Genomic DNA, 22357 nt, shown 5'->3' with positions numbered 1-22357 from the left:
CTGGGGGTTACAGCAGACAAGCTGAATATGAGCCAACAGTGTGCCTTTGTTGCCAAGAAGGCTAACAGTAGGGGTGTTGCCAGCAGGTTGAGGGAAGTGATTATTCCCCTCTATTCAGCACCAGTGAGGCCACAGCTGGAGTCCTGTGTCCAGTTTTGGGCCCTCCACTACAAAAAGGATGTGGACGAATTAGAGAGAATCCAGCAGAGGGCAACAAAAATGATGAGGGGACTGGGGTACAGGCTTGTGAGGAAAGACTGAGGAAGCGGGTCTTATTTAGCCTAGAAAGGAAGAGACTGAGAGGGGATTTAATAGCAGCCTTCAACTACCTGAAGTGGGGCTTGGAAGAGGATGGAGCTGGGCTGCTCTCAGTGGTGGCAGATGACAGAACAAGGAGTAACTGTCTCAAGTTGCAGCAAGGTGAGTTTACATTAGATACTAGGAAAAATTTTCTCAAAAGGAGAATAAAACACTGGACCAGGTTATGCAGAAATGTTGTGGACACCTTCCTTGGAGGTTTTTAAGACCTAGCTTGACAAAACCTTGGCTGGAATGACCTAGCTGGGGGTGTCCCTGTCTTGAGCAGGTGGTTGAACCAGATGTGTCCTCCTGAGGTCGTTCCCAACCCTAATGTTCTGTGATTCTATGGGGGCTGGCCCCTGCGGGTATGGAGGCCCCATGTTTTTCTTCATCTTTTAATTTGTATCAAATGAAGCTTCAAGTCTCTCTCTGGGATAGGCTGTAAGTGAAGTGCCCAAGGGAGGGTCTCTGGAGGGAATCTCCATTGCCAAAAAGCTGTTCAGAAAGGAAAACATTAACTAAGGAGAGGGCAGAGGAAGGGGTTGGCTTTGGGGTGGGAGAGGGTATATTTAGGTGGTGAGGAGAGGTAGCTGAACAGGTGATTGCAGCCAGCACTGTAAAGGTAGGTAGGTAGGTAGGTAAGAGGGCAGTGGGGTGCTGAAGGGGAGGCGCAGATCCCCTAGGGCAAGGAGGCCCCAGGCAGCATGGCAGGGGCTGGGTGCAGTGGCGCTTTGGCCGGACGAGACGGCACCTCTGGGCGCGGTGCGGGGACCCCGGGGCAGGTCGGGGGAGCCGGCAGGGGAGGGCGAGGACACCTCGGCTGGGTCACTAGCCCGCGGAGCGAGGCGGCGGCGGCCGCTGGAGCGTGGTGCCGGCGGGCCGACAGAGGGAGCCAATGCCCCACGGCCCGGCCCGCCGCCTCCAGGGCTGGGGGTTGAGAACAAGCAGGAGGCCCGGCCCCCGCGGGTGGGGCGCGCTGGAAGGTTCGAGGCCGGGGCGGGGCGGGGGCTATAAAGGGGCCGGGACCCACCCCCTGCAGCTCGACGGCCGCGCTCGCCATGGAGGGGCAGGTAGGCGCTAGGGCCCGGCTGGGGCCGAGGGGTCCAGTTGCTGAGTATGTGGCCGCCCGGCCCGGCTCGTGGCGCTGGCGGCCCCGTTCGGGCGTGTCGGCCGCCCGGACAGTCCCCCGCGTGCCGGCCACCTCGGGCGGGGGTGGGGCGCGAACCACGAGGCTTTTCCGGCCGCGGGGGCTGCCCGTGCGCAGGGAGGGGCGCGGGGCGGGCGGCCCAGGTCCCGCCGTTGCCGGGACGCGGCTCCCTTCGACGTCGCGTGCCAGGGCGCGGGATCGGCCGCCTCCTTCCCTCGGCTCCGTGGCGTGGAGCCACCGGCTCCTCCCGCGCTTCTGCAACTGCCGGCCCGCGCGTGTCGTCTTGCGAGGGGCCGGGCCTCGAGCTGCCGCACCTGGAGCTTGTGTAGGGCTCCGAGCCGCACTGGGCTTCCCTTGCAGCTTCTCTGGAGAGGCTGGTTCTGGCTTGCTTCCCTCATCTGCTCCGTTTTACTCTTTCAGCTTCAGCTCTTGTCCTCTTCCTTCTCCTCTCTCCATTGCTGCCCTGTATATGGGTCTTCCTTCTCCTGATGTGGTCCTTGTCCTCCCCTCCAACCTAGGGGCTGGCAACATCTCTAGATTTGTGGAAAGCCAGGGTGGCACAGGGGCTGAGGGTTGTCCTGCTGTTGATGGGAAGAGACTCTGTTCTGAGTTAAAGGGGTCTATTCTGCATCCTCTGAACTTCCTGTTTCGCAGCCCATGGGAGAAATGCTGGTCTGGATGGTTCTGTTATACTGACTGCCAGTTCTCTACAGACAAATTTTGGGCACCTCAAGTTGCCGTGCTCTGTTAAATTGGCTGTGGTGGGCAGCTGATTCCTTTCCAAGAGACATGTTGTTTTGCAGTCGCAAGTTGAATCTCTGCTTCCTTCTAGAAGCTGGAGACTCCTATTTACGCACTTGCACAGAAATTTAAAGGTAAAGGTTTAACTGCAGGGACACCTAAGAGCAGGGGTGGGCAAAATACCGCCCATGGGCTGGATCTGGCCTGCCAGCCCACTCTATCTAGCCCACAGGACCTTTTTAAAAATTTTAGAAAATTTAATTTTATATCTGCCTGTGGCTTCTGTCAATATAGGTGACCAGTGGCAGCAGGACCCAGCCGGAGCCTGTGGCTGAGCAGCAAGTCTAGCCTGGCTCTACCCTCACCCCCTTCCCACCCTCAGCCCCCAACCAGAAGCCTCTGGCTCTATAGAGCCAGTGGGTGGCAGTGCCGCAGCAGGACCGGGTAGGTGGCGGAGCCCCAGTGGGCAGCGGAGCCACAGCAGGCCCTGACAGGCAGCAGAGCCACAGCTGTGTGGTGGGGAGGCAGCAGAGCCACAGCAGGAAATGGGCCCTAGTGGGTGGCAGAGCCGTGGCCAGGACCCAGCGGGCAGTAGAGCCCCAGTGGGTGGCAGTGGCACAGGCACAGTGGGCCCCGGTGTGCAGCATCGGCATGGGGGCCTCTGGCAGATGGAGCCATGGTAAGTGATGGTTGTGGCAGGCAGCGGAGTTGCAGCAAGGCTGCGGCAGGTCCTGGCAGAAGGCCGTGGGGAGCGCTGCAGGAAGCAGGGCAGCTGCAGGGAGCAGTGGGCAAGCCTGCAGGAGGGAACACAGGGAAAGGTGGTTGCAGGCAGAAACACGGAGCCTGTGCAAGTGCCCTGGGACTGGCAAAGACCCAGGATGGGGCTGTAGAAGTGCGGTGCCTGGGCATGGTGTCTGCCTGGCTGCATCGTGTGAGGCTCACGTGCAGTGTTCTAGAGCTGCATGCTATGGAGCTGGCAGCCTGGCCCTGGCTCTCTTAGCACACACCCAGCCACCATACCCACACACACTCTTCCCAGCCACACCGCCACTTATACCCCTTGCTGTCCACACAAAAAGCACAGTAGGAGTGTATTTTAAGCTGTTATGCAGCCACCTCTAGATACACTTTTTGTAAATGCAGAAATCAGTAGAAAAATATTTTTGAATAGGTTATAGTAGATGGTACATGTGCACGTGCATATATATATATCTTTTTCACAGTTTCCAGGTCACAGTACCCTTCTTCCCAAAAGGAGTACTTCCAGGGCAAGGAGAGGGACTTCCAGTGGCAAAGGTCAGGGGCTAGGGGGTTGGATTTCTGGTCCCAATATGGCAACCAGGGGCAGGGCAACTGTCAAGGAGCAGGGCTACCCATGTGGCCCTTGACAGCTTCCCAAAACTTGGTAAGTGGCCCTCTGCCCAAAGTAATTGCCTGCCCTTGCCTGTGATTCTCTCCAAAGGGCTTGGCCGGATCACTGTAACCCTGTGTCCGCCTCCGCTCTATGATCTGCTGTCACACTGCCTTTGTACAGGCATCTGGTCCTGTGTGCCAAGGAGTCTGGTGTAGGCCCCGGAGGATCCCTCAGTCGCTGTCGGAGTGGCCCCCAAACTTGCCTGCCACAACTTGGGATGGATCTCCAGTGTAGGGAGTCTCCTTTGAGGGTGCCTCCAGAGTCATCACATCCCTTGGCGAGTGTCCGCGGGGCTCCAACCTTCCCTATACCCTGGCCATGTGCCACCCTTTGAGACAGGCCTCCAGATCTCTTTGCAACTGACCCTTGGATGATGATCTATGTCCCCTTCGTTGTGGAAGAATGTCTGAGGTTCCACCTGGGTCTGAGGAGATTCGAGATGTCCCGTCTTCCAAGACATTCTCTGGATATTCCAGGGGGATGCCACTGACCACCACCACGTTCACTGCACCCTGCGATCCTCTGTCAAGGCCCCTGGTCTCCTGAAGTCCAATGGAAAGCGCTGGGTAAACCCGTGCTGGGTGGGGAAAGAAAACAGAATGAGAAGAAAGGAAAACTAAAGAATCTACGCCACCACCACAACACAAGCCTGACAGTGAGGACCCCTAAGCCCTGCCAACAAAGACCAAGAGGGAACAAAACAGTGAGGGGGGAAAAACACAATAAGGGGAAAAGAAGAAAGGAAAGCGGGGGAAGAGGAAGCAGCCCTAGTGCTATAGCTGACTCCGCTTCCCCGGTGACTTCGGCAGGCGCATTCCCTGGGCTGGGACCTGTGCTCCCACCCCAATCAGGATCTCCTTTGGCTCCTGCCGGAGCCCTCTTTAGCTCAGCGCCTCTGCTGCACCTGTTACTGCTGTGCTCGGTGGCTCCCGCTGCTGCCGATCTCTCAGCTGGTCCCTCCAGCTCGCTGCTGAACTGGTCGGTCCCAGTGGTGGCTGTGATAGGTCCTGCTGCCGCTGCCACTAGTCTCCATGCCGGCTTTCCTGCCCCGGCCAATGCTGTTCCTCTCTGGGGTGGGGAGGGCTTGCAGCCACCGATTCACCCCCTGCCAGATCTTCAGCTCCCCACTGCGCTCTTTGTTCCCAGCATGCCCGTTTCCACACTCTTGGGGCCGGCTTTTATCCCCATCGGGTAACGTCTCCTGATGACATCACGCAGTCACAGCTGTAGGTCAGCGTGGCTGATAAACTGCGTAGGCAGTACTCCCCAGCACACTTCACTGCTTTGGAGCCCTGGAACAAGTAGATTGTTTTTCCCTTCTCGTTTATCTGCAGGTGTGGCTTCCCCCTTGCCCAATCCTATGTTCCTGGGACAAACCCAATAGTGGCTCTTCAACTTTTCCAAATTCCAAGTTAGTGCTTGTGGATGTCTTATTTGTGTTCCTTTTAAATGAAAATAAGAACATCTATTCAATGGGTTGCATCTATTTTACCCAAGAATTTCATAAAGACTAAATTTTAAACTTTCCATTGTCACATGCTCAGGGTCTCAAATCCTTTTCTTAGTTTCAGTAATTTTGTAACTAAGAAAACAGCTGGTATCTTTGGGTTAGGTCAGGTAGCTGCCATTTTTTTATTTTTTTTATTTTATTTTATTTATTTTTTTTTGCATCCTTTCAGCTATAAAAAAAAAAAAAATATATATAAAATGAAGAATGCAGCTTGTCATTGGTATGAATAAGTCAAATTGACAATCATTTTCCATGCTAGTGCTGTTTCGGATCAAATTTGAGGCTGGTAGGTGGTGGCTATTTCTTCACTACTTGGTACGCTTTATGCATTTTGCTTTATTTTAAACCACTTCTTTACAGTGAGAACCTCTGTTTCCATCTCGCCTCAGAATGAGGTGGGGGGAGCAGGATGCTTCCACGATTCTTACATGGGTGAAGTACATGGACTCATTAGATGATATTTACATCATGCTATGGTGTAGTAGCACCAGACCAGGGAAACGGTCCTTGATGAGAGGGGAATCTCTGCAGATTTCTGACATAATGAGCCATAGCAGTGTTAAGAGTGGTGTTGTAGCTGTCCAGGAATTATGCCAGAAAGAAGGATTTTGTTAGGGTGATGTCTTCTGTTGGACTAACTGTATAGACTGGATTTTATTCCTCAGACCTGAAGAAGAATGTTTTGTATTTGAAAGCTTGTCCAACTCTGTCCCAACTCTGCAGTTGGTTTGATAAATTATCACCCTAAGAGAGCCTTGCATCTTGCATAGCAAGTCTTGTCTGGCTTCTTAATGTTCCCCTTTGACATGAGGAGAAGTAGGTATATAGGCCATTTATGGATGAACTGTCCAAGATTATTCTCCCTTGTGTCCTGTCATGATCCATGAGTTCAGCTGAGAACAACCTCTGGCAAGTACCATCATTGTGCCAATTTCACTTGGCAAAAACATGGAGGTTTATTCCTGATTAGCTGGTTCTCTGCTCTGGAACTTGTGCCTTGAGACCTGCTATTACCAGATGTGCCCATCACTTTGGGGTGTGTTCACTTATTAGGGGTACATTTCTGGGGTCTCTGTAATTCTATCAGTGTGTTGCTTGTGTTACTTGAGTTTCTATATGGAGCTCTTATCTCTCCCTTCTGCAAGTCTTCACCCCCCAGTGGAGCTATCTTGCAGGACTCTGTTTCAATAGGGCTGGGTTCCTCCAGCCACCAAATGTGTCTTTTTTTTTTTTCTCTCTCTCTCTAACGTGGCGTGCTTGACTTGGTTGATCAGCATGTACAGGCTGACACCCTCATATCCCAGTTCATCAGGGAAACAGTAAAATGCAGTTGGACACAAGCATGCAGGTGAACAGAATACCTCTGAATCAGGCTGGGTGTCCAGCTGACACCCTCATGGGCCAGCATTCAGTTCATTAGGGATGTCTGAGCCAAACTGGGTCAATCAACCCATACAAGCTGATCCCATTATGGGTCTCAAACTTGGCACGTCCCAATCTTTTGCCCTAAGTGTCCTAGTAATGATAACCTCTTGATGAGCGGACTCCACAGTATTTTGCAGCTTTACAAGGATCTTTGGCTGGGGTAAAAGAAGCATTGCTGCAGAGTAAGTAGGGAAGAGGAAGTAGAGAAAGAAAAATGCACCCAGTTACTACCAGTTTGACAAGTTATTAATTGCTAAGTATATGAAACTTATGATGGTGCTAGTAGTAATAGCCATGCAAGGAAAAACAAAAACAATTACAACATAACTCTGGTTCAATTGAGTATTTGAGGAAACCTAGCTCAAGCTTAACTAATAAAATTCAGGTTCAGAAAGCTATGCTAAGAGAACTGGAATCTTGCTGTTCCAAGGCACTTGGGTGTTAAAAGTTCCTAACATGATAGTTGAAGGTTAAACAGGCAACCAAGAGAGACAGTCTGTTTATCCCAGCTTCTTGAGAACAACAGTGGATAGTGTCAGAGATTCCCTCTCAAAGCACACTGTTTGCTGCTTTACTGTTTTGAGGGGTTTTTTTGTATACCCTTAGTCCAGCCTCTTCAAAACATTCTTTTAACTGTGTAAATCGAGAGGCCCCCAAGCCATAACTGATAGGGAAAATGATGATGTTTATATAAACAGTTTCTATTTAAATGAATTGCCTTTTTCAGTGACAAGGGGTTATCTGGTTTGGAACATCTCAAGAAACTGATTGAAAAACGAAGTTTTAAGGAGTAACCAGACACCTAAGAGCTGGCTGGAAGGGTTACTGCATTGTTTCATCTTAGATAGCCTAGCTATGCTTGCACTGTGAAGTCAGCATCAGTGTTTTGTATTTTACCTATCGTGAATAGCCTTAGCTTAGCATGACTTTCAGATCTTACTGTAGTCTTTTAACATACTTAAGGGGATTACTTGGAGCGTTCATAAATTTTGCGGTGAGGACTTCCACTAGTCATCCTAGGAAAAGTACGATGGCATCTGTGGTCAGGGCTCCAACAGACTGGACATTGTGATGAGTCCTTAACCATTGTTGAAATGTCTCCCATACCCAGTCTCTTGCCTCAGCATTCCCTAGCCCAGCAACTGAGTTTTAGTCAACCAAGTTTAAATGGGTATCCCATACTGGGACTGAGGAACGTATGGCCTGAGAGAGTTATTATACTTTTCTGCTTGGTTCTGGGTTGAGCGGGGGGGGGGGGAAGTCCTTTAAGTCCAGCAAGCTGGTGCCAGGGTTCCCTTATGGACACAGAGCTGATGGGTAACACCACCAGAGCCTGAGCCTGGGTATCTGAAAGTCCTGTAAGGTTAGCTTACTTGGGCAGGTGTAAGCAAGGCTAAGTTGTTGAATACCCTTGTCCTAAACAATATTACATCTGGCCCATGGGCTGCCTCCACCCCATGCCATTTGGCCCACAGGGCTCCCCACAGATCCAGAAACTTGGCAGCAGGGAGAGTAGTGGCACTGGATCAGTACCTGATCCTAGCAGGCAGTGCTAAGCAGGGATGGCACCAGGCCCCAGAGTCAAATCCTGACACATGGGCTTGGAGAGGGCAGTATCAGGCCCCAGTGCCCAATCCTGGCATGTGGGTCTTGATCAGGCCCATGGGCCAGCTCTATCGAACTCATCTGGCTCATGGGATCAGAAGTTATTTAGGAAATCTGTTTTGTTCCCCCTTGCTTTATAAACTATTTGGTCTTGGAATAAACTGCCCTCAGCCTTTGTTGAGAGAGGTGGTATGTGGAGGTGGTTGGGGGTACGGTGGTGTGGCTGCACCGCCCCCACCCCCATTCCTCCTTTGGGTGGAACAGGAATCCAGACTTTAAAACTGCCCCAGAAAGGCATCAGCATTTCTATGTAGGAAGTGCTGAGGGAGTAGGTCGACTTTGTGGCTCATCATAATTGGGGACCTATTGAAATCAAGGAGCCAGGCAGCTGATTTCACAGGTTGATTGTGGGGCTGGCCATCATTTTGGTGGGCTTATCACAGCAGGGTCCCCCATGCTTTTGACCAAGGAGCCCTAGCAGTCCCACCTCTCACCCCAGTTTAAGCACGTGAAAGCCATTAATTGACACAGTATTAAGCAATATAAGCATTCAGTTAAACTCTAAACTGAAGTGTCTTATGAAAGTAAAGCTATACACAATATGAATTATAACTAATAGCATCACCATACTTTATTAAATGATGTTGTAAAAAGGAGTTTAATCAATGCTAATCTTGAGACAGGCAGTTCATGCTTAAATGCTAGCATGCACCATCCACCAGCAGTTGCTGCTGACATTCACTGTCTCTCTGGGATGAACACTTGTCTGTACACTGAATTTGTTGGTATGGTGAGGCATTCATTGTTCTGCCAGGGTGTACAGATGTAGAAACTAATCAGAAAGAGTCCCACAGGCACAGACTTCTGGCACTCTTTGACAAAGTTCACGTAAGCAGTAGAGGTGCACAGATGCATCGACCTGATGTTGGATTGGCACCGATATAAAGAAAATTGACTATATTGGAAATTGGCTTTTTTTTTGCCTGATGTGGCTGACAAATGCCTCGTGCATGCGTGCAGCTGCAGCACAGCACCTAGATGTGAGGAGCACAGACTGGCAGCTTGGAGAGTTGCGCCCAGCTGGTAAGTCTGTTGTTGTGGAAGGGGAGATGGGATGGAAGGGGCATGGGGGGAGGGTGGCAGATCAAGGCCCCTGTGGTGAGGGAGGGAGTGGTGCTAGGGCTGGGGCTGTCCAGCCAGGGCAGGGCACAGAATGGAGCTGTGGCTTGTCTGGAGGGGTGGGGGGGCTCCCACCCAAGCATGCACCTCTGGAAGGGCATGGGAGCCATATGCTCCTGGATCTGTGAATGGGGTGGGGAGGGCTGCTGCTGCTGCTCCTGGCTGGGCCTGGGGCTGCGCCGGCTCTTCCTGGTGGGACTAAGCCAGGCTATGCTCGGGACAGGGCAAGCGGCAGCGGTGGGAGCAGGCCTTCTTCCCCCCCCCCCCCCCCCCCCATTCCCCAGATGAGTCCTAGCTCTGTCCTGTGTCCTGTCCCAGCACCACTCCTGCCCTTACTGCAGGGGGCCTCTACCTGTGTCGTTGTCCCCTGCTCCCATGCCCTTTCCCTTCCACCACAACAGACTTGCCAGCCGAACGCTGCTCTCCAAGCTGCTGGGCTGCCTATTGGAAATGGGATTGGTATTGGCAGATATGCCTCCTTAATTGGCTGTCGGTATCAACCCAAAAAATCTCAGGGCAGCTCTAGTAAGCAGAATGTTCCTTGTCATGTGTGCTCTTTCCCTTATCCAGGGATTGATTTCGCAAGCTGAGCATCACAACTCCGAACAGGCACTTAGTTGGGGTCCAAAATGTGAGCAGCACTAAAAAGGGATGCAGCTGACTAAGTGACCCATGTCACAGTGACAGATTGTACTTATAGTATTGGTTCAGCTTCACAGCTATTGCCTGGAGCTAGAGGTGCTCTGATATATTGGTGGGATATCTGAGTGGCACCGATTCTGCCTCTGAATCTTGGATCCAAGAGATCTGCAGCAGCATGAACTGATTGGCAACAAAATTCTTCCAGTCTGTCTTTCACTTTTCCTTCTTCTGTACTTGTAAGTGGAGATGCACTTAAATTCTCAAAAACAACTGATTTTTATCTGGACCATTTGGTAAGGAATGTCTTGGTAAGCTGTGGTGAGGCTGCCACCACCGCAGCTGAGCTGCCCAGTGCACAAGCAGGCAGCAGCAGCAAATGTTGCCCAGCATGGCAAGCAGTGGGGGGGGCTGCAGCTGCTGCTTCCGCCATGCACAGTCCCAGCGGGTGAGCCCAGAGTCGGCATGAGCCCAGAGTCGGCATGGGGCCCAGGCTGGCAGCAGGGGCAGGTTACAAGCTGGTGCTGGGGGGGCGGGGGGAGCAGCCCCTTCCATGGCCGGAGTCCCGCGCTGCAGCTGCTTGCAGCCCATGTGGGGCTGCCTGTGCCTGCCCAGGACAGCCCCGCGCAGGCTGTGAGTGGCTGTAGCAGAGAGCACTGGCCACAGGGCAGGCAATGGGCTGCTTTTCCCTGCGCTTAGCACCAGCTCATTCCTTACCGGCGAGCAGGGGGTTGGAGGTGTGCGCTGCCCCCTGCCTGTACCATGGGGCTGGGGAGCCACTGGGAGTGAGTGGGTGAAGGAGCACTAGGCCCATACCAGTGTCCTAGGGCCAGTGGCAGCAGGGGTACAGGGTCCCAGCCAGCAGGGGCTCTCTGGAACCAGGCCAGCTCCCTTCTCCCTGCTGGTGCAGCCCAGCCAGGCTCTGCAGACCCCTGCCAGCCTGCACCCTGCTCTGGGCCCTGTTGGTGCTGGCCCTAGGACATTCGTCCCAAGATGGTGACCAGAGTGTGGGGCACCAGGGCAGGGCTACCTGTGTGGCCCTCAACAGCATGCCAAAACTGGGTAAGCAGCCCTTCTCCCAAAATAGCCTGCCCCTGCTCTAGATCAAAAGTCAACAATAGAGGAAGTCCCCAAGCAAAAAAAAAAAAAAAAAAAGGCACTGAATTCTTGTTCCTTTTGTGAAAATGGCAGTGTTCCCTGGTGGCAGAAATGCATCTTGCTCTTGCTTTTGACAGTTGTACTATACCTCATGTCCTCAGCATACAGAAATTGTAATGATCTGATACTGTTGATAGTCTTGCATAAGTCTTCCTTTTACATAATTATTAGAACTCCTTTTTGGGGAGTAAAGGATAGCAATATATAAACACCTTGTCTTATGAATTTTTATTCATCATTCTAAAAGAAAATATTTAAGAAGGGTTTTTTAATTTTTTGCAATCTTTCAGGAAAAAATGGGGGGGGAAAACCAGTTGGGTTTTGTTTTTGTTTTTGTGTTGTTTTTTGGGTTTTTTCTTTTTCTGAGCCTTCACATATCTAAAGGTGATTGAGTTTCTCCAGCAGGTTGTTCACTGCTGTGAAAGCCTCCACAAGGCAAAATGCCTCCATTTGCCTTGCCAGGCTGCCTTACGTGGTCTTCTTAAAGAGTGAGGACATGATTGCTTGTTTCTTGCTCTGATCCTCAGCCTCTGCAGCAGCCTTTCACTTCATGTGCACCTAGGATTCTTAAGCCCATACTGTGCTCATCTGGATATGTCTGCAGTGCCACATACCACACATCTAGATGTTCTCTGCACTGCAAGGGTGTGTTGCCCATGCATGCACTACTCCGTTTTTGTTTTTCACAGGTGCGCTTTCTTTTTTGTGCCCCACTCTCAAATCCAGGGGGCACTCCTGAGGTGCACACAGTGGTGGGAACCCTCTGGAGGAAAAAAACGGAGCAGGGCACACCACTCAAAAGTGGAGCCCCCAGGACCCCAAGTAAGGCTACTGGGGTCAGCCCAGTGCTGGCCTCGGCCTCCCCTACCCCACCTGGGACAACTTGCCCATGCCTAGGGCCCCGAGAAAATCACAGGTTTCTTATTGGAAATTTTGCGGCACATGTGGGTAAAGTATCATTTTTTCAAAGAATATTCATGGAACTACCTTGGCAAATGGGTTGCAGTAGTTCAGTGAATATTCTGCCAAAAATACTTTACCTGCACACATGCAGCAGGCAGGCACACAGCCATAAGTGGTGGAAGGCTGGGGCTAACAGGGCTTAGCCCTCCAAACATGGGGCAGCACAGAGGGTCACAGGGTAGCCAGAGTGCAGGCTCTGGGGAGCTGCAGGGAGGGGGAAGAGGGGGGTGGTACTCTCAGACAGACAGACATGAAGCCTTCAGGCAGCCTGGATTGCAGCCAAACGGCGTGCGGAGCACTGCCCACCTGAGCAGGTAAGTCAGGGAAGAAGTGTGGAGCAGATTGAGGACCCCACAGTGAGGGAGGGAGTGGGGCAGGAGCTCAAGTACATGGGGCCCTGGAGCAGATGGTGGGATGCTCGGGGCCCGGCCAGCTCACCCAGGACCGTGGGGAGGCTCCCAACACTGCGCACCTCAGGAGTGTCGCCTGGATTTGTGTGTGGGGCAGAGGCAGGCTGCTGCTGTGGGCTGGGATCTGCACCCTGCTGCTGTTGCCTTAGGAGCCGGCGGCAGCAGGCTCCCAAGGCACTGGCAGCAGTGTGCAGAGCCCAGCCCACCTCCGTGCTGCACACAGATCTGGGTGGCGCCTGACTGTAGGCCTCTCTTGAGGTATGCACAGCAGTGAAAGCCCCCCTGTACCCCTGGACAAGCTGCCCAGGCACAGAGCACCCCACCACCCACCCTAGGGCCCCATTCCCTCCCTTAACCTGGGGCCTAGATCGGCCCCATCCCATGTCTCTTCCCCTTCACCAACTTACTGGCTGTGGTGGGTAGTGCTCTGCCTGCCATCGGGCTGCAGCCCTGCAATTCCAGCCTCCTGCAGGCTCCATGTCTGTCTGCCCCCCCCTCCCCCCAGCTGCAGCCACTTGAAGCCCGGTGCTACCCTGCAGCCCTCTGTGCTGCCTCACATTTGGTGGGCAGCTAAGCCTCATTAGCCCCAGCCTTCTGCCATGTATTCTTGTGACGCTTAATTGCAGTGTGGGGCAAATGTCAGAGTTTCCATGCTGTCTGCGAAATTGCGATTTTTCTCAGGGCTGTACATGTGCTAAAGCATGCATGGCACAGGTATTCCTCAGGGCAAGTGGCTGCAGCACAAGTTGTGCTGCTGCTACTTGTCTCTGGGGAACCAAATGTCCACACTTGTCTGATCTATACTGTTTTTCCCTCAACACATCCAGAGACATGTTGCAGGCAGTACAGAAGAGTCTGCCTCTTATCTGCATGCGAGGTCCCTGCAGGATACCACCTTCCACTGTCCAGAGTTAAAACTTATTTGGCCATGTTGGAGGATTTCTTTTTACTGTTCATCCCTACTCAGTCCTCCTCAGGCTTCAGTTGCTTAAAAGATGGCACCCAAACCCTGTTGCTTTCCTGATTTGGCACCTGTGCTGAGCCTGCATCATAGACTCTCTCTCACTTGCTTCCTGCCCTTTTCTCTGCTTGCTGGTAAGTATCGGATTTTCTCTTTGTTTTGTAACGAGCCTGCTGTCTTTTGCAGAAAATACCTATTTTCATGTTTTCTGTGAAATTGTGATTTCAGTAGGTCCCTAATCATAATGTACCTTTTACTCCTGCTAATTTCTCATTACTCAATAAATGTTAATGATCTGCTCTCTTTTTAATGCTCTTAATGGTCCAGTAATCAAGTTATCCTTTCATCTTCAGTTTTGCTGTGTTTTGCTGTTCCAGGTTCTCTCTATAACAGCCCTGCAGAAAGTTTTTAAGTTAGAATTAGAAACATAACTCAAGTGAACATTAACTCGGGTGTGTAAGTGACTGACAGTGAAGTGTTAGATGCACTGTCAACATGCTCAAGGCTAGACTTTGTTTTATGGATCTAAGCAAAATTGTTAAATGTACGTCTAATGGTTACAGAACTAAGAAAACACTATCTTGGATTATTTTTGCTCAGCTTACAGGGTTTTTTTAAACTTAATATATTAAGTAACAAATTGGTATACTTTGCAATGAAGTTTATATTTGTTCTGGCTTTGATTGTAAAGTGAATGACATAGCATTGAGCCCCTAGCATGTCAGTGCATCTAGTTTTCTCTCAACTGGGGAAAAAAAAAAAATTTGAGTTAATATGTGGTGATGATCACACTCATCTGTACCACCCTTTTTCAAAATCCTAGATCTGCCCATAGTGGTGTATATCTATAATAAATCAGCTTTTCTACTGGTTAGTTACTGTTCTGGTAGAGGGTAGAAATGCATGTGAATGCTTATGGTGGGAGGGGGTATTCCTACTAACTGTTCTTTGGCTGGGCAACCACATCTGGCCTTACCTCTGAGGCTTCCCAGCCTTGGACAAACTCTCATTCATTCACAGATGTGGAGTGACACCATCAATCAGGCCAATAAAACGGCTCTGCTGGCCTGGGTGAAAGAGACTGGCATCCACCTGGTACAAGTCAATGGTCAGAGAAAGTATGGAGGTCCCCCACCAGGTAGGTAGAAAGCTTTGGAGTGTCTTAACTTTAGCTGCAGACAAACTGCCTTTCTCTGTAGCCCCTACTACATCATATAGTATCCAATTGACTGGTGAATTGCACAATATTTTTAGAATGGCTACATGTGCAAAGCAATTGTCACACAATAAAAATGACTATCCAGCTGTAAAGGGCCAACCAGCTATAGAATTATTGCTTGAGAAAGTGTACTGACTCCAGCTGGTTTTTATTCAGCTTAACTTAAATGTGTAGCAGGGCCCAACTAGTATGAAATTGACAAACCTGTTCATGGTTTCCATGGAGATAACAACAGTGAGTAGGGAATTTTAAGTGGCTTTGTAGTGAAGAGGGCTGTCTTCTCTTTCTCCTAAGCAACAGTGCCCCTGAATTTGCAGTCTTGTTTCTGCCCCATCACATGACCAATCCTTTGCAGAAATGATACCTGTGCTGCAGAGGCTGGTTCAAGTGGGATCTGTTGTAGGCATATAATGCCTCAGATAAGTTGAGGTCCAGCTTGGCTGTACCACAAAAAGTTGCAGTATTCCTGTACCACAGTCTCTGGATAGGTAAGGTAAGGTGCCTGAGACTAGGTATTTTTTTCATCACCTCTTTGTCTAATTTATGTATGTCTACAGGTTGGGTTGGAGATCCCCCACCATCTGGCTCAGAGGTCTTCATTGGAAAGCTCCCTCAAGACATGTATGAAAACAAACTGATCCCTCTCTTCCAAAGCGTGGGAAAACTTTATGAGTTCCGCCTGATGATGACATTCAGTGGGCTCAACCGTGGCTTTGCTTATGCCAAGTACAGTGATTGCCATAGCGCACAGGTGGCTATTACAACTCTGAACAATTTTGAGGTGCAAAAGGGCTGCCTCATCATGGTCTGCAAGAGCATAGAGAAATGTGAGCTCTGTATGGATGGCCTCCCCTCCTCAGTGAATTTGGGACAGCTGCAGATGGTATTACAAGAGGTGACCACAGGAGTTGAGAATGTGTCCCTATATCCCAACCCCTCCAGAAAACAGGGACGGCTTGCTGTGCTGAAATACCATTCTCACCGGGCTGCTGCCATGGCCAAGAAAACTCTAGCAGAAGGTACTTTTAAAATGGCCATAGAGGGGTGAGACTGGGTAAGGGAGGAAAAGGGAAGAATGGCACAGTGGTTACAGATTCTACAGCAGCAAAGATTTCTTGCTTATTAGATATCAAAACACAGTTGTGTAGTGTGAACATGCAACATTTTGGGCCGTTTTTAAATGTGGCTTAAATGGCAAATGCCCAGGTGTACAAGCCAGCTCAAACTTCCTGGAATGCTTCAAAAGTATACCTGGGTAATATTGTCTTAAACCAATGCAGTATGTCTGTGGTGACACTGAGCTTTCTGTGACTAAAGTCTGGTCAGTCCTCCAGGCATCCCACGCTGCATCACTTGCTGCTTTTCCTTCCCCTGCAGCTGGCTGCTCTAGTACAGGTTGCTGCACAGGCAAGTGGGGTAGGGTGCACCTACCTCTGGGCTATGAACAAATAATGGGCCAATTCATATTGCCAAAGCATGGAATTGACAGCCATTCTGTGGTATTAAGTGACTGTTATGCAGTGGCTCAGTTCTCCCTCATCCAACGGTTGATAGGTGTTTAACATTAAAAGCACACCCACATAACAACTTCACACTGGAGGGGGGACAAACTGAAATTTAAGTGGCTTTCTAGGGAATTTTTTTTTCTTCTTAAGTTGATAAAGGCCTTAGGCAGTCACCTGCTCTGTCAAGCCAATTTGGGTTTTCCTCTCCCTCTTGGGCAGTGGGTCTCAACCTTTTTAGACTTGAGGCACCAGTTTGAAAATGCGGCTCTTAATTTTTACTGTATTTGCCTGTACCAATATAAAGAAAACTGTCTACATCAGATATGGGGCTGATAAATGCCCGTGCTGCATGCAGCTGCAGCACAGAGCAGAGCTGGAAGCATGGAGAGCTGCCTTCAGCTGATAAGTTGTAGGTCTGGCCCATGGGGTGGAGGCAGCTCCTACTACTGCTTGCACCCCGGGAGGGTGGGGGGTTATGTGCCTCCTGATCTTTGTGGGGTGTGGTGGGCTGCAGCTGTGGGGTGGAGTCAGAGCCAGCGCTGGACTTGTAGTGGGCTCTGGTGCTGGAAGGAGGCTGCAGCCACCCCAAAATGTTGCTGCAGCACCACTTCCAGCTCTGCACTGCCTGGTGTAGCCCTGGTTGAACACCCCGCCTCCACCTAAGCACTAGGAAAACCCAGGCTGTGCTGGGTGGCAGCACAGGGCTGGGAGTGAAGTTGCAGTGAAACTTGGGGTGGCTGGAGCCTGCTCTGAGCCCAGCCCCCAGCAAGAAAAGCCCCACACAATACCAGCTGCAGCCCACACCACACAGATCCAGGGGGCACATGGCCCCCCCACCCTCCTGGGGTGCAAGCAGCTGCAGGAGTTGCCCCCCCAAAGCCACTCCTTTGTCCTGTGTCCCCCCCTCCTCTTCCACCACACCAGATTTACCAGCTGATGGCAGCTGTATTGGATTGGCATCAGCCGATTATGCCTCCTTAAATATTGGTATTGGCCCCCAAAATCTGTATCAGTACACCCATAAAAGTTTCTGTTGCAAAGAACTTGGAAACCCGTAGCTGTGGCTTTTGCATTTGAATTCTCTGGGTTTATCTTGTGAATCATGTTTTGTAAACTTAATTGTGCTAACACTTGTGGCACCATGCAGCACCTTTTTGAAGGGATCTCATGGCACCCTGGCTGAGAGTAACTGCTCTAGGGAAATCATGGGGAAACTCCAGGCACTTCCCACTGGAGACAGTTCAGTAGCACTGCAGTGCCTGAAAATGACCATTCTACTTGGAACACTTGGCAGTGTACATGCAGATACTTCTGAACTGTGACAGTTGTGAACACATTGCCAATCACTGATTTTTGCAGTGGTTTGATTATTGTGTGTCTGCACCCTTAGAGCACTGATTTGGGACTAGTGTTTGCCTTAGTTACTGATCTGTAAAATCCCTCTGAAAGGACCAGTATCACTGTCTTTTAAAATGGCAGCATTTGGACCATGTTGCCTCTTTCTGTACAGTTCTATTGGTATTATCTCAATGACTGGTGTCATGATCATGCCAGATTGCCAGTGGCAGATTCTTAAGAGAAGAATGAGTGGACTGGACTGTCAACTAACTAGTTGCTGTTCCCTTGTTTCAAGTTTGGGATTGGGGTCGCTTCCCCTACAAGCTGGGTCTAAAGATGGCATTCTGTACCCATTGGATTAGCATAAAGCCAACTCCAGAATTGTATGATTCTTGTGTATGTGGGGGGAGAGGGGGGGGTGCATGAGACTTCTGCAGTCTTGTCCCATCTTGTCTTCACCTTGATATTCCTGAGCACTAAGCGGATGGATGAATGGATGTACCTCAGGAGGGTAAGTGCTGATGCACTGAAACCAGAGTCCCCTTCTACACAGGTAATTTGGATCTACATGGAGAAGAAATTCATGTGGACTGGCTCAAACCAGAGATGAAGCAGAAGCTCCGTAACAGCTTGGGGAAAACCTCCTCTGAAGGCTTGAAGCTTGGTTGTGATGGTGGTGCTTCGAGCCAGAGGCCTGATGGCCCAGTGCCTTCCCCCTTGCATGTGCCACTCTCCAGTATGTTGGATTACCTCAGTGCTTTGTGCAAGAAGCAGCAGCTGGGGGAACCTGTGTATCTGACTAAATGTGTCCAAGTGAATCCTGATGGCTGGATGAGGTTCTGGTACCAAGTGGTGATTCCAGGCTATCCCTCCCCTTTCAGTGGGTTTATATGGATCAAGCCAGAACAGTCTGGCTTGAGTGAACATGAAAAAGCCAAGAATGCTGCAGCATTTCAAGTACTCAAAACTTTAGGTGAGTCCTTACACTGTTTTTTGGGGCATATGCAGACACATTCTGCTCAGGACAGTGAAAAATCCAGGGATTATATTCTCACTTTAATAATGAGGAGAGGCATGAAAATTTCAATAGTGCCTTTTTGCTAGAGGGCTAAGGCCTCTGGGATGGGGCATCCTTACTATCCCAGGATGCTTTGAACTAAAAAGACGTACAAGAATGAGATGTTGGAAAGTACTGGTACAGGTGGGGGGCGGGGAAGGGAAACTGAGTTGAGTTCAGGTAGCTTGTTAAATGTTGCTTTTCGGAAGAGTAGTCCTACAGAGATAAGGGAAGACTTTGGGATTTTCTGATTTGTATCATTCCTGTAGGAGGAAATGGCTTTACACTTTATTTATTTTCTCTCCCCAACAGGGTACCCACTGTTTTAGGCTGACTGCTTCTACAGAACTTCATGCTTTCCTTTGCTGCTGCTGTGACCTTGTAGGAGCAAGTTGACAGCTTTGGTGTGTGGGCATGTGCTGCAAGGGGCTGCTGTTTATTTCGGACTTGTTTTGTAAGCTGGTCTTACAAGACAGGAACACAATCATTCTGTGAGGAGGCTACTCGTGCCTCCTTAGTCACTTAAGTTTTTTTTGTTGTTGGTTTGGTTGTGGGTTTGTTTGTTGTTGTTTTGTTTTTGTCCTATCAGGGTGTTTGTTTTATGCACACATTGTTTAGGTTGTTAGTGTCTGTGTTGTCTCTGCTCCAGCTCTGCTCAGAGGAACTGATCAAGCCAGAGGATGGTGGCAGCATTTGGCACTTTTAATTTGCGTACTGGGGGGGGGGGGCAACCTATGTTAGGCTATAAAGGAGGAAAAGAATGCTGCCCAGTTCAGTTGTTTGTGGGTGGAGGGGGTCATTTTCCTTCTCTTTAAAAGTGTGTGTTTGTTCTATGGTTTGGGAGAGGCTTGAACAGTTCATTGCATGAGACTGTGTGGACTTGATTTATCTAACCTTGCTGAAATGGGGAGCCCAGGGCCAATGTTCCTGGGAGGGACTGCAAATCGCACAGAAGCTCTAATCAAGGCCCTACTTCCTTCTTAATCATGGAAGTTAAAGATTGTTCTGTTTTAAATTCCTGCCTGAACATTTCCCTAGGTTTATTTTTATATAGTTTGACTAATTCTCTTGAAAGCTCTGTTTGTTTTAGATGTTTTGAGTTTTCTTCTGGCCTTGGACCAATAGAATTGGACTGCTGTCCTGCAGAAGAATGCGAAGGCACTGTACTCTGAATGGGAAATATCACCTGAAATACTGCCTGCTTCCTGGTCTGAGCCCTAGGAAGAGTCCAGGCCCAAACTGTTGGCCTTAGAAGTGTCCAGGGGTCTCTTTGTTTTGTTTTGTTTGTTTTTTTCCAGGCATGCATGTTGACTAAGCTGAGCCATAAGCAGGATATAAAAGGGATCCCTGCACCTTGTACTTTGAATGGCAGGGTTATGTTCAATGCGGTGATTGAACTGCTTTTTAACAAAAAATGTCTGATCACCTTTCTAATGAAACAAAATATTTATGACCCAGGAGCTATAAGGTAATGGCACTTGTGGTCTATTCCAGCTACTCCCCAATGGCTTTTATAATCCATGCAGCTGCGTATGAATGAGTCCCCTTCAACTATTAACTCTGAATCATCAGAGGTTTGTATTAAAGTAGCCTGGAAGGCAATTTCTAGATCATGTTGTCATTTTCTTGAAGTGTGGTATGCTTTGCTAGTTCTTTTTACTGCTAACATACCAGAAAATAGCCTCTAGGACTCCCCTAGGTAGAATGGATTTTGCCTTTTGGTACAAGTTTGGCTTGGGTTTGCATGCCTTCTGCTCCTCCATCTTGTGGAACAGAGGCTTACTAGCTGCTGGCCAAGGGCAGTGGCTGCTGCCACCACCCTCCTCATGCAAACTTGTCTTTCTTTGGAAGCTACACATTGGCTGGCTGGTAGCGGGTGGTATTTTGCTGCTTTTAAAGCAAAAGCCAGTCCATCTGCACAATCCAGGGTGGCTCCTACTTCGATCTTCCTTCTATCTCCAGCCCCCCCCTCCCCACTTTTAGTTCTATCATTCAACCTTTTGGCCTTCTGAAGAGGGAAGCTAAACTTCTTACCTTCCTTTTTAATGAGTCCCTGGCCAGGAGCAGTCCTGTGCTTGAAATGTAGCAGTAATGTAACTAAACTGGAGGCTTATGTGGAAGATACCATGGTATGTACTTGCATTCAAGTCCTTCCCCTTCTCACTTGACAGTGGGGTGGGGGCAGGCCTTGTCTTGAAGTAGAGTACAAAGCAGGAGTCAGATGGCTGCTGTGGCTGTCTCCAGCCCTGACCTGGGGTTGCAGCCAGATGTACAGCTGGTGCCTTTCCTGGGTCCTGCACACCTACCCCCTAGTGGTTACCCTAGCTGCTTCAGCGGATTTATGTTCCTGGAGTGGGCCTGGCTTATGGCCCAGCCTGGTCTCATAGCAGGAACAGTGGGAGCTTGGGCTGGTTTCCCATGCAGCTGGTACTGCTGCTCTGGAGCTGGAGCAAACAGCTGCTCTGTGCCCTGGGCTATAGCAGGGGAGAAGGGAAGCCAAAATTGTTTGTGGGGGGACAGCATTAGATTTGGGTAAATATGGTATTAACGTTCATGAAGTATGCTCCCTCCAGGTGTGGCCCTAAAAAGTTAGTGCTCAGTTATGGATACACTTCTGTCCTAAAAATGAAAACAATGAAAGTGTCCCTGTGTTTCTCTTCATAGTGAGCTGCCACAATATTTTCTAGTGGAATAGAAAGAACTTTAGAGTCCTCTCCCTCAAGAAGGCAAAGAGGTCAGGCTGCTCAGCTGGGAGCTGAGCTGCTTACAAGAAACTCCATTCTGGTGGGGCTTTTAGATGGTAGTGGTTTGAACTGGGGAATCTAAGGAGACTTCAAAGGTGCACATTCACCTGTGTGTGGTTTTTTAGCAACAACTGCCCTTGGAGGCCAAAAAAACCCTTTTGTCAGATGCTGCAGCTCTGAGTTCCTTCTGCTCACGGGTGGGTGAGGGACTCCTAGTAGTGTAGAAATAATGCCCCCTTCTCTTCCAAATATTTAGCTCTTTATTACAGCAAACCACTGTAGTACAGTGGTTCCCCGAGCTCTGACAGATTGTGCACTACCAGTTTAAAATGATAAAACCTTAAGTACCACCAGCAAATTTTTGTCATGTAAAGGAACTTATAATAAATCTGCTAATGCATACCACTGACAGGGTGCCTGCATACCACTAGTGGTATGAGTACCACAGAATGGGATCTACTACTGTAGACCAGTGTTTCTCAACTGGTGGGATGCAAAGGTAGTCTAGGTGGGACCCGAAGTTTGGAAAACAATTGTAGTAATACTTTGAAGCCTCTAGGAGGGAAGCTGCTTTAAAACAAAGTCTGCTAGCAATGAGCTCCCTTTAGGCTGGCAGAGTTCCAGCCTGCAGGAAGCTGGGAGTAAGAAAGGAAGGCAGTGAGACCGGGTGGGGGAGTGCCACATGCATGTGCTGTACTAGTGTATGTGCATGTGGCCTCAGGCAGCTTCAGGGCAGCTCTAGCAGGTAAGGGGGGATAGGGGGATTTAAGTCCATGTAGGGAGGGGCTGGGGTGGCCCCTTTGCTCTGAGGCATCCCTGGGTGCAGGAGGTGCTTCACTAGTGCAGTGCAGGGTGGATAGTGATGACCAAGATCCCTGTACAGCTCCTCTGCTCCCTGCAGCACCCTGTCATAGGGGCAGAAAGCTGGGTGGCAGCTATTCCCTGTGGCTCTGTTCTCTGAGATGTAGCAGGGAGCAGAGGAGCTGCGCAGGGATCTCACCACACGCTGCCCTGATGAAGCGCCTCCTGCGTGTGGGGCTGC

General features: G+C 50.0%; 1 protein-coding gene across 3 annotated transcripts; it reads left to right on the top strand.

Annotated features, from left to right (window-relative positions):
• Positions 1–1240: 1240 nt before the first annotated feature.
• On the top strand, positions 1241–20174 carry DND1 (DND microRNA-mediated repression inhibitor 1). 3 transcript variants are annotated; one of them, XM_090065265.1, is made up of 5 exons: positions 1241–1370; positions 13319–14590; positions 15229–15690; positions 18068–18487; positions 18884–20174. In XM_090065265.1, the coding sequence occupies exons 2-5, from the start codon at positions 14362–14364 to the stop codon at positions 18898–18900; spliced, it is 1128 nt and encodes a 375-aa protein (XP_089921391.1). In that variant the 5' UTR covers positions 1241–1370; positions 13319–14361; the 3' UTR covers positions 18901–20174. The 3 variants fall into 3 exon arrangements, with proteins under 3 accessions (XP_089921391.1, XP_089921392.1, XP_089921393.1); XM_090065266.1 differs by having other exon boundaries at positions 1242–1370; positions 14473–14590; XM_090065267.1 differs by lacking the exon at positions 1241–1370 and having other exon boundaries at positions 12309–13586; positions 14473–14590.
• Positions 20175–22357: the final 2183 nt, after the last annotated feature.

This window comes from Crocodylus siamensis, chromosome 10, assembly GCF_052110815.1.
Source record: "Crocodylus siamensis isolate JL-2025a chromosome 10, ASM5211081v1, whole genome shotgun sequence".
Lineage (NCBI taxonomy): Eukaryota > Metazoa > Chordata > Crocodylia > Crocodylidae > Crocodylus > Crocodylus siamensis.
Note: the sequence above shows the minus strand (reverse complement) of the source record. Positions and strands in the feature narration are given on the sequence as shown.

Bases quoted from the DNA above. Each gene is read 5' to 3' on its own strand.
- DND1 (XM_090065265.1), top strand. From the start codon at position 14,362: ATGCTTATGGTGGGAGGGGGTATTCCTACTAACTGTTCTTTGGCTGGG. The intron at 14,591-15,228 runs GTAGGTAGAAAG...GTATGTCTACAG, and splicing joins GTATGGAGGTCCCCCACCAG to GTTGGGTTGGAGATCCCCCA. The intron at 15,691-18,067 runs GTACTTTTAAAA...CCTTCTACACAG, and splicing joins CAAGAAAACTCTAGCAGAAG to GTAATTTGGATCTACATGGA.